The sequence below is a fragment of the Lonchura striata genome, chromosome 19, assembly GCF_050655825.1.
Source record: "Lonchura striata isolate lonStrDom1 chromosome 19, ASM5065582v1, whole genome shotgun sequence".
In the NCBI taxonomy this organism is placed as follows: domain Eukaryota; kingdom Metazoa; phylum Chordata; class Aves; order Passeriformes; family Estrildidae; genus Lonchura; species Lonchura striata.
Window position 1 is genome coordinate 4,683,360 of NC_140721.1, and position 11,909 is coordinate 4,695,268.

Below are 11,909 nucleotides of genomic sequence, written 5' to 3' on the forward strand. Positions count from 1 at the left end.
GGTTTCTGGAGCATGAAGGTGGCAGTGCTGACAGTGTCACATTGCTGTCATCGCATTGTTTGTGCCATCTCAGCAGTAAGACTCTTGCAGAAGTGGCCTCTTAGAGGTTTTGGCAGATGTGGCTTCTCATGTCTGGGCTCGAGCTTTCTCTTTCCCCCCTTTTTGATCTTTGAATTCTTTCTCAGTTGTTTTAATTGGGGTTTGTGAAGCAATGACTAAAATTAAATCAGCTTACAAGTCTTGAATCCTCCAACTCTTCCCATGTTTTAGAACTCATATTACAAGTCCCAAAGCCTTTCTAGCTGCTCCTTAGGTGTTTTGCTCTGTATAGCAGCACTGAAGCTTGTGGACATCTGGATAAAGAAAAAACTCTACTGATTTCTCCAGCTTGGTTCTGTCACCCTGTCTCCCAGAACTTTCTAAAGTGCTGCAGCCAGGAGGATTTGAGCAGGGACTTGGACCAGATGGCCTCTAGAAATCTTTTTGCAGCTTAAATCTCTGTAATTCTAGTAACATTGGACACTTTGAGCCCCAGTTAGCCTTGTTGCTGGTATCCCTCTTTGCACAGCAGTGGTGGGATTTGACGGGAGTTGTGCCACGTTTATATTCAAAGAGCTTTTTGAGGTTTGATTTCTTAAATGCTGGACCAAACAGAAGAGAATGGTGGCACCTCTGCTGCCCCTTTGTGCACATCTTGCTGTTACCTGCCCCACAGGAGCTCAGGTTAGCAAGTCTCTGCTGAAATGAAGGAAGTTGTAGCCATTCATCTTTCAGCCTAATGGACCACAGAAATTACAAGCCATAGCATGCAGCTTAATCTTGCCACAAGGCAGAGTGCTGCATATTTTGCCTTCAATTTATGCATGCCATGCCTTTTTGTTAAGTGTGAAAGAGCAGTTGACAGGATTTCTCCAGAGAAGTTGCCTTGGTGGATACCAGTGCATTTCAACACAGTGAAATGAGTGATGGTGGTTTCTTTACCATTCATAACAACCACCTTTGAAATGTGAGGACAGAGCTATGGATTATTCTCTGTGTGTCAAGCAGCAGAGGAGAGAGAGGCAGCTATTTTGGTTTTAACCCTGCAGATGACCCAGTTCTTGAAGTATTTCCGTTGCCGTTAGGAGACGCAGTCAGGACTGGAGCAGCGGTTGCGCATCTGTGCTTGGTCAGGCCTTCACCCAGGGATGGCTCTTTGCCGTTTTCTTTTCTCTGTTCCTCCTTGTATTATAACTTTGAATTGTCTCTCTGTTGTTGCAGTGTGCAGAGGAGTGAATGCCCCATGTTGTGTTAGTGCCTGTCTGCCATGCTGGCCTGTCTGCCAGGACCAGGCGACCTCTCCTTTCAGCTTCTTTCTTACACGCAGATGAACACTGGACTTCAGAAATGTGAGTGATGTTTTGTCTGCAGGATGTGGTTAACTGTTAAATCTGGCTCTGGTACCGCTGTGACATAAACATTTAGGATACAGTGGAAAAACTGTTTAATGTAGAGTCTTTCTTTTGTTATGCCTTCAAGGCATCTGTCAATAAAGGCTCTGAGAAATGGCTGTAGAGGTTCACATGTGTGCAGCTCCTCTGTTCCTGGCTCTGCAAAGGTTAATTTTAACCACAGCAGGATGCAGCAAGTGAGGTTCCTGTGAGATTCGTGCCTCTCTGCTGAAAAGATTTTGTGCTAAAAGTGTGCCAGCTGATTTGCTTCTCAGCACAACTTTTTCCTCAGTCTTTTTCGCTTCCTTTTGTGCAATTACTCGTAGACACAATAAAAGTTAGATCAGTCTAATGCAAACCTTTTGAGGTCAGCAGCTCTTGCTTTACATACCTGGGGCTTATACTACAAATATTAGTGAGCTAGCCCAGATTACTAAAGTTCAAAGTTTCCATCTTCTTTCTGATGTCTCTGGTGCCTCTGAAAATATGTCTGCAGAGTGCTCTGATAATTCTTTTTTAATAACTTCAGTAATTTTTTTTTCATGGTTGTACTGGCATTTTTAAGAACAACTTGTGCTTGGGAATGTAAGTTTACTGACTAGAGGTTTTTTTAACTCTTACTCTGTCTCTCCTCTTTATCACTGAAGTAGCACACTGATTGTTCAGCTGAAATTTCAGAAATGCCAAGATTCTGCGTAAGGTCTGTGTATTTGGTTCCTAGGGCTGTGATCTGTCTCTTGTGTTCAAAATGTGCATTGGGAGATCTCAGTTTGCTGATGCACTCATTGCTTTTTAAACCCAAGTGATTTACAGTCCACTTGTAGCTAAATTGTTCATACAGTGAGGCTTGTGATGCTACAGAAAATAAATAGGGAAGATAATTTTGCACTTAAAGAGGGACCTGCTCATGGTCGTGCTCCTGCCAGAAGTGACTGACATGGTTCACATACACACCTGAGCTCCCCCACAGCACTTCTGCTGACTCCATGGGCTTGGTAAATGTACTGTCACTCAGCAACAATAAAAAGCTTCACTCACCAAAGGACTGGTGATGGCATCAGACTGGGCATCCCCTCCTTTCTTGTTTCTATTTCCAGTGTGAGCGTTGCTGACAGCCTGTGGGGTGAGGGTGTGCCCAGGTCTGTGCATTGCGTGAGATTTCTTTGTCAGAGCTTAGTTCTGAAAGCAGAATGTTGAGGTTCGTGTGAGGGCAGCTGTGCATAAATCAGGTATTTGCTAATTACAGCTTTACAAGGCAACATGCTGGTATGCTGGGCACTTTTCCTCACCTGATGGTACCTGATGCTGTTTCTTGGAGATTTGCAGATCCATGTGCTGAAAGCATTGCTGTGTCCTGCCTAGTGAAGAGCTTTGGGAGCTGCATTTCAAAGAATTTAGGACATAAAGTAGCTGGCAGGCACGGGCTGGCAGTGGTAATGCTCAGCTGTTGGGTTTGTTCTGTTTTTCTGGAAGATGAGGCTGCTGGTACAGACCTCGCTGTAGATGTGGGCACAATTAATTGGTGCATTTCTCTTCTGCTGGAGATGCATGAGTAGCCCAACCCCTGGTCAGGGCAGAGCTGAGTTAATGAGCATTTTTTAATGAACAGTGACTTGAGACTTTTGATGGGGGATGAAGGCAGGCTGTAATAATAGTGCTGTTGCTTTTATAAAAGGTACAGAATTCCACAGGATTGCCTTTCTTCAGACTTACAGTGTTTGTATTAATAATTTTTAAGTGTAGTTTTCTAGATCAGGCTTTTTATTAGTGCTTAAAAACCCATATTAGCTCAATTACCTTTTTTTTCCATATTCACTCTCTAATAAGGGGCTTGTTCTTAGAAGTGGTCCATGCAGTAGGAGTTTGGTAGATTAGCATGCACATATTTTTTCCTTTAGAAACTGATGACTAAAAGACTTCCAATTTCAGTATTTTTTGTTGAATTCCAGCCTGCGTTCAGGCTAATCCTGGAATTCCTTTTCAACACAGGGATTTCTCACTGGGCCAGTATTGATATTCTCTCCTTCCTCCCAGTGATTCTAGTATAAACCTGACTGGTCAGTTGGGATATTGAGGTAAGATTGTTCAGGTTGTGTCTGCTGTTGGACATAGCAGCAGTGCCAAACCTTAAGGGGAGAAAAAAAGGTAATTTTTCTGTGACAATGGTGCAAAATCAAGTGCAAGGTGGACACAGCTGGTTCTGGCTTGTCACAGTGCAGGAGCTCTCATTAGGGTAGCAATCCTGAAAGCCTGTTTGTATTTTGTTTAATGATAATGAAAATTTAACTATAGGCAGCTTTTAGAAGCAGTGGGTTTTAAAGTCTTAATGTGAAATGCACTTAAAAGATGTTCCATTAGTGCTGAGGTGAGGCAGGGAAATCTGTCTCATTCCATGACAAAAATAGGTCCAGTGGTGAGACCAGGAGTGTGACCAGAGGAATCGGTTGCCACGGGATTAGCAGGAGTTGTGAACTTGCAGCTCACCAGTTTATTGGGGTAATTGCTCATATGCACAGCTTTGCCTTATAATATACATGATATAATTACTTTTCAATAAAAGTATTCTGCCTTGCATTCACCATTAGGGAGCTTCCTGGAGCTCATCCCATTGTTTTCCTAATGAAGCTTCTTCCTCTGCTGTTGCCTCATCATTTTATTATGGCCTGATCTGGAATTCTTGCTCTTGCACACAAATGATGATATTCCAATACCAGCATTTTCTTTCAGAGTATTCTAGCATATTTTCCATTCACTTAGTTACCAGAACTAATTGTTCTTTATTGGTTTGTAGGGTATTCTATGGGATATTCAGATTCTTGCTCACTGTGTAATGCCTTTCTTCTAATATTTTACTGTCTTAATTACTACAGTCATGGAATCTTGCCTATGGAGCTACTAGCAAAGCACTTTGGGGCACTCAGATATACATCACCTGCAGGCCTGAGTAACATGGCTGAGTTAGCCTGGAGTAAAGGGAGCATCATCTTACCTGTACATACACCAGGTGCTGTTTGGAATGTGGTTGGGTTCAGAGATTGGATTTAAGAGGTGACTTGCCTTTGGTAGGATGCCAGACTTGATGCTAGGGTGTCATTTAAGTTTAACTGAGGGGTTATTTTCTCTCAGAGGAAGGAGTTCTTCCAGGTTTAGGAGTAGAGGTGTGTCTGACTGACTGATGGCTGCAGCCTGTTCAAATATCCATGTTTTAGCTGCTTCCTGAAACTTCTGTGCAACAGAAAATCAGATGATTGGATAAAAAAATACTCAGTGTGTCTGTTCAGTGTTTATATTTTATTTTCAGGTTTGCTATAGAAATGTAAACCAGGTTGGGTAATTTTGATGGCAAAGGTGTTTTAAAGTATCTCCTTGATTTTTAATCTGAAAATAGAATGTGACAGTGTCTGCAAGCATAACATAAACTATAACACAGACAGGTATGGGGTCCTTTGTCCTTTGGTTCTTCTCTGGTTCATGGAGGGTTGCTAGGGTCATATCTTGGGGAAGAAACAGACCTTAATGAGCGTGGGCAGTGCTAAAAATAAAGGTTGGGAGTTCACGAAGGCCTTGGCTTTTGAGGCAAGGTAGTAGTGGCAAATGCCATTCGCAGGCTCTCCTCCCGTTAGGAGCACAGCAGCCTGCTCAAAAGGGCAGATATAAACCACCTGCCTGCAGAGACAGGTACAGGGATGTGCACAGAGAGATGTTTGGGTTCATATTTCCTTTGATTTAGAGAAAGGGATGATATGTGCCAGTGTCTGGACAGCACAGGGAGTACAGGTATAACCATGCCGTGGTACGAGCTGTGCTGGAGATGGGAGACAAAACTGCTCGTAAAGCATTTCACAAAAAATATTTTTAATATTTCTGTAATTAACCTTTTGGTATCTATTCAGTTTTCCATATTTTGACCTTTCTTTTCTGAAAGTGAGAGCTCTTAGAGCAGAGCTGCTCTCCCTCACCCGTGACAACAGGAAGCTGCAGGATGCAAAGAGAGAAGTGGCTGGTACTCATCTTTTGGAGGCAATTTGCTTGAAGGAATCAGAGGTAGATTTTCAAGAGGAAGGGCTGTTTGCCTGGGAGCAGAAAGCTCTTTGCTGGAGCATTATATTTCCTTGGGTCAGAGGGCTAGATATGGGGTGGCTGCCACATCCCCTCTTCTCTCAGCACAGCAAATAGCTCAGGGATGCTGAAAATTTTAGGAAAAACGAGGGACATATTTTTCCAGTGAAATGTTTGCAAGGTAAGAGGGAGGGAAAATCAAGCAAAAGGTAAATTGGATTGTCAAAGCTGCAAGCCATTATTTGAAGATTATAAAATCAGCAGGAGTCCCATAGGAGTTAGGCAGCAGAGCTGTGGTGGGAAACAGCCCAACTCTCTGCTTGGAATGTGATTATGGCAAGAGGCACACATCTCCCTAGATTTCTGAAGTTCTTTGCAGAAGCAGTTGGAGCTTGTGAGCCAGGTAGGTATCTGGTAAATCAGAGGAAGTGAAACCACACCTCTGGCTCCAGAAGGCTTTTGTCTCTCTCGGGGGAGTAGCATGTTTTTAATCCTGTGAGATAATAACATCATTTTGCCATGTGATGTGGGGATGTTGTCCTTAGCAAGGTGCCACCTTGAAAAGTCAGCTGAAGAAATAATCGCAGGCCATAAAATAATCAGCCTCCTTCCATTTGCTGAGTTTGGGCTGACAAGAGCTTCCTAATGCACAGAAAGACACTCGGTGCTTTCAGATGTCAGCACCTAGGAAAGGAGTGGGGTGTAAATGGAGGCTTGAGCTGAAGCTTTGATGTGTATGGGCTTTTCAAGGCAAGGGTTTGGTAGTGGGGGGATGCAGGAGCTGCTTAGAAACTTCCCCCATGCCTGATGGAGCCAACGCCAGCTGGCTCCAGGTTGGACACACCACTGGAACAACAGATTAAAGAAGGAGGGAAAACCTGCACAGCTGCAGCTGGAGAGAGGAGTGAGAATACGTGAGAGGAACAGCTCTGCACAGACCCCCAGGGCACTGCAGAAGGAGGGGGAGAAGGTGCTCCAGGCACTGGAGCAGAGATTCCCATGCAGACCATGGTGAGGCAGCTGTGTCCATCTCCCTGTGCTGTGGAGATGGAGAAAGTCAGGAGTGAAGCTGAGCCCGGGAAGAGGTTTTTATTTCTCATTACCCTACTCTGATAGTATTGGTAATAAATTAACCTAATTTCCCCAAGTCTGTTCTGCCCATTGACAGTAGTTGGTGAGTGGTATCTCCCCTTCCTTATTCTGGCCCTGTGTTTCTTCTTCCATGCCCAGCTGAGGAAGGGAGTGACAGAGCAGCTTTGAGGGCACCTGGTGCCCAGCCAGGGTCAGCCTGCCACAGTATGGTTTCCACCTCAGGATTCACAAAGGCTTCATGTTTAATTCATATCTTTCTGATTTTGAATTCCATGGTAAAAATACTGTGAATGGTTTGAAGAGCGAGGGGGAGGCAGCTTAAATTAAGAGAATAAAAACCAGCCCACCACTGCAAGCTGTGAGGAATATTTCAGCTGGAGACAATCTGATGTTTATAACGCGTTACCTGTTTTTGTCCAACTGCAAACACACTCTGATGAGAGCATGGTTTTGTTTTGCTCCCCTGGGCAGGTCTTGCCTTAAGCTGAACTAGGGCTTGTGTTGGTCACCAGGTAATAAAGGGAATGAGGCATCTGCTACACGACCCACTGGTCTGGCAGGGTGAAGTTTCCTTGCCTCTTGAACCCTTGGAGATTTTCTACCCTTGTTGTGTGACTGTCTTGCCCTGGGGTTGATCCCTTGCTTACCAGAACTGACCAATTTCCTTTCTCCGCAGGGGACACTACACAGAAAATGAGATCTGCACAGTATCCTACCCCAGCAGAATTGGATGCTTATGCTAAGAAGGTCGCCAACAATCCACTGACTATAAAAATCTTTCCGAACAGCGTCAAGGTTCCCCAGAGGAAACACTTACGCCGTACTGTGAACGGACTCGATACTTCGGGCCAGAGGTACAGCCCCTACCCGTCTCAGGCCACCACCAAAACGGGCCTGCTGGCCATAGTCAAATCCCCAGCAAAAGGAATCATCAAGGACTTTGACGGGACGCGCGCGCGCCTGCTGCCGGAGGCGATGATGAACCCCCCCTCCACGCCCTACGTTGCACCAAGCACTTTATCCCACCCCCAGGCGCTCGCTCGCCAGCAGGCTCTCCAGCACGCACAGACTTTGCCGCACCCCCAGAGCATCCCGCAGCACCCTCAGGGTATTCCACAGCCACCCAGCTTACCGCACCCTCAGGGGATCCCGCAGGCGCTGCCGCACCCGCAGAACATGCAGCAGCCGCAGGGCTTGCAGCACCCTCAGAGCATGGCACACCAGACCCTGCAGCACGCCCCGAACGCGCTGCTGCAGCCGGGTTTACACGGAGGCAGAAAGATGCCGGATGCAGACGCGCCGCCGAATGTGACCGTGTCTACCTCAACCATTCCCCTCTCTATGGCTGCCACCCTGCAGCAGAACCAGCCACCGGACCTGAGCAGCATTGTGCACCAGATTAACCAGTTCTGCCAGGCCAGAGCTGGCATTAGCACTACCTCAGTGTGTGAGGGACAGATTGCAAACCCCAGCCCTATAAGTCGCAACCTGCTTATCAATGCAAGTACCAGGGTATCTACTCACAATGTCCCTACACCCATGCCTTCCTGTGTAGTAAACCCTGTCGACCATGCTGCTGCTGCTATTCCTCCTGCCTCTGTTAATGTGCCCATGGTCAATATTAACAGGGTGCCACCCGCCTACCAGAACGAAATCAAATCGGTTGCGTGGAACCAGCACCAGCTTGCGCATCTGCAGCAAATGTGTGGGGATGCTGCTGGGCCTGCTGGACTCGCAGGGAAGCACCCTCAGAGAGAGATTGCAGGGCAGAATTTCCCTGGCAAAACTTCCAACTACCCTCAAGAACTGTGCATGGGCCAGTCCTTCAGCTTGAAGCCCCCCATCGAGAAGCCTACGCCTTCTCCGCCTGTGAACGGGTTGCAGGGACCTTTGCCATATACCAATGGGCACTATTTCCAGCCCCTCTGGAACAACATTCTGCCCACGCCCAACAGTGACAGCTCTGGGTCCCAGGACCTCACCATGCCTTTCCATGGGGGACAGCCAGCAGGAGCGACGCTGGATTGTGCAGGAGGAACTCATTACAGAGCTGGAGCTGGCCCATCCAGCCAGAATAATGTGATGCAGACCATGGATTACCTAAGTGGGGACTTCCAGCAGTCCTGCTTCCGAGACCAGAGCATGGCCGTGCTGGGAAAAGTCCATCGGCCTCCCATGAACCGAGCACCTGAACCAACCGATAGTCGAAATCTTCATATTCAACACCCAGGGTATAGATAGGCTGCAGTCACTTTCACAGACAAAAAAAAAAATACAGGTTTTAGTCTTAATTTTAATTAATAAGCAAGGCATTTTTAACTTGCAAACTTGTGTGATCATTATAGTACCCATTGGAAGAAGACATACTGTATATTTAAAGAGCTTTGCTTACATGTTATCTCTCTCCTTTATGCATCAAATATTTAACATGCCTTTTGTGTCAAAGAATTTCATTACACTACTTCACGCCACAGCTGTTTCCTCGCCGCAGAGTCTCCCTTTGTGCAGCTTTGTTTTTTTGCCTTCTCCTCGCTGGACTGAGGTTGAGTTGCTGCAGGGTTTTGCAGCCACATCTGTGCTCCAGCGAGGGCGAGGTAGTGTAGCTGCTTCCATTTCCATCTCAATTTCCTCACAAGATTAAGAGCAACAGAATTTTGTCAGGGAGTAGGGCTTGTTTTCAACTCAAAAGCCCATTTCATTAATGCATTAAACATTGACCATTTGCACTGTCTAGAGGCCTGTGTAATTGAAAAAGAGCCTACATTTGAAAAGAGCCTGCTAGGGGTATGTGTTTAGGCTTTAATAGAGGGAGAAGCTTTTCAGCTGTTTCTTGCCCATGTTTATCATTTAGACTTTGTCCAAAGTCAAAAGTCTCTGGCCAATTTTTCTGACTCTTTCTGTTTCTGGACAGGGTACGAGGAGGGGAATGGCAGGTTTGGGATGAAGGCAGCCACAGGGAGCTGCCTTTCTTCGTGTTCCCCCTCCCCACTGCCCTTCCAGCTGCCTCAAAGCTCACGTTGTCTGAACCCTCGCTGCTAGGAGTCTGGCCAGCCTCGTGTGAAGGGAATCCAGACCCACTGACAACTCCAAAAAGGGTTCAGCCACTTCTCTGGAAGCTGGAATTTCTGTCAGGGTGAGGAGATGGAGCTCAGCCCGTCCCCGAGCGCGGTGCTGTTGGTCTGAATCAAAGCTCCTCTCACAAGCCACTGTGGGATTGACAGTCCCCTGTTCCTCTCCATCCAAACACCCCAGCGGATTTAATGGAACAATTCTTCTCCCTGGGAATGAGCAAAGCTGTTTGCAACATCCCTTTTTCCCAGGGTCTCGGTGCCTAACTCCTTCTGTTCCCTCCCCACGTCACTTCCAGCAGCCAGTTGAGTCAGTGACTGTAGGACACTAACTGGGTAACCTCAGCATCTTGTTCTCTGTGTACCAAAACATCCCTTTCCTTCCTAACAGCCGAATTTATTGTAAGTAGAAAATTCCTCATCTCTGTTAACGAGACTAATACTTGAACATAATGATCACAATCAAGTTTGGAAATTAAAAAAAAAAAAGAAGAAGAAGAAAATGTTTAAAAAAATAAATGCATTGATTCTTTCTATGTACACTGGCTAAAAAATATTGCTCTACACTGTAACTTTTAAGTGTAATATTTCTGTATGAATGTCGCCTGGTAGTGTGGGTTTGAGTAGCATTGTGTATGGGTGAACCCACTGGCCTCTGCCATCCACTGGCCTCCCTCACAGCCCTTGGAAAAACAAAGCCTTAAGTATTTGCTCCTTGAACTTTCCTTAATGAGCATGGTTTAAAAAAAAATCTTAAAGACATCATACAAAATTTAAAAAAAAAACTAAAAAAAAAGTTTTGAAGTGACGTCATAGTTGGCTAGAGATTCTTAAAAGTTTTTCGTAAATGGGAAAATTAGAAAACATTTATTTGTATTTTTTTAATTTAGAATGTGTAGTCCTGGGCTGTAACAAATATTTAGGTTTCAAAGCTTAGCAGAGTACGTTTCTGACTCCTTGCGTAAGTTAGTACACTTATATCATGTCATTATTTAAATTCTTTTAAGTGTACTATAACCCGTTCTTTAGTGGTAACTCCTGAGCAAAGTTAAGCAATTTGACTAAAGACGGATTAAATTATGTGTTGGCTTGTGTTGCCTTATATTTAAAAAAGAAAGGAAAAATTGCCTGATTGTGTTATGCCAAATGATAGCAACATGAAGTCCTAATTTATTGTTTATAATCGTATTCCTGCAGTCTTTGTGAAAACTGGTAAATATACATCTATGAAAGAACGAAAATCCTGAGGCTTTTCATGCAATATTTTTCTGAATCCATTCTGTTGGAGCCAGAGTTCGAGTCTGAAGCTGCTTCCCCACTGTCACCCCGTCGTCCTCCCTGTCCCAAACCCAACCCCAGCGAGGGCTGTGCTCTGACCTCACCCCTCCCTGCCCAGTCAGTCACTGGAAGGTGTTCTGCTCCTTTTTACTAAATAAAACCTTGGCCTCTCCTCTGTTCCGTAGCCTGCTCCAAATCTTAACCCAGACTGTTACTAAAAGCTAATTTTTAACTCCTGCTCTTCTCCCGAGAGCCTGAGCAGGGTCCTGTGCCGTGCTGGTGGTTGCCTGGGAGGTGTTTGGTGGTGTTGGCAGCACGCTGGGAGTTTTTGGGGACTGTTCTGCACAGGTACAGCCACGGCCTCCGAGGCTTTGCCCCGGTACAGCAGGACCGGGAAGCAAAAATCCTGCTGAGACTCATCCAGGTGGGACATTGCTTGAAAAAAAAATACGAATCATTTTACTATTAAAATATACTGAAACCTTTCCTTTTGGTCTGGGAGTGAGATTTTTCTTCGAACCAACCCTTTTCACCTCTGCAGCAGCCCTGTTGTGATGGGCTCTCCATCCTGCCCGAAAGAGAAGCGCTGTCCTGCCTCATTCCCAGTGGGATGTTGGGAGCAGAGCTCGGATCCGTGGTGTGGGTGCCCAGGGTGGGGTCTGGCAGTGGCACTGTCACCAGGGTGAGGAAGGGAAGAGCCTTGTGGTGTGGTAGGAGCTGTGCCCTGCTCTCCTGGAAACGTGGGAAAACCTCCCGTGGATTTTTTCTCTCTGCCCAGTGCAGAATTAAGAGGAACCCAAAGGCCAGGGATGTTCCTTCCTCCTGGGCTCTCCCAGGAGTGCCTTGTGGGTGATCACCAACCTCTGGGGCTCACACTGCAGCTGCTTTTGCCTTTCTGTCCGTCTGTCCATCCATGGGTCAGTGCTTTCCCCACCTCTACTCCAGCACAAGGCTCTGCTCCCTGCTGGATCCTGAGGAATGA

At 46.0% G+C, this 11,909-nt stretch overlaps 1 protein-coding gene across 4 annotated transcripts in view; it reads left to right on the forward strand.

Annotated features, from left to right (window-relative positions):
- Window positions 1–10,890, forward strand: part of FAM222B (family with sequence similarity 222 member B) — a 35,578-nt gene extending 24,688 nt beyond the window's left edge. For 2 of the 4 annotated variants that reach the window (XM_021550899.4, XM_021550898.4), the window contains exon 2: window positions 7,258–10,890. In XM_021550899.4, coding sequence (XP_021406574.2) covers window positions 7,275–8,822 — 1,548 coding nt within the window. In that variant the 5' untranslated portion in view covers window positions 7,258–7,274 and the 3' untranslated portion in view covers window positions 8,823–10,890. Of the gene's footprint in view, window positions 1–1,175; window positions 1,389–7,257 lie in introns of those variants that run through there. The other 2 variants (XM_021550896.4, XM_085557367.1) reach the window with 2 other exon arrangements.
- The last annotated feature ends 1,019 nt before the right edge of the window (window positions 10,891–11,909 follow it).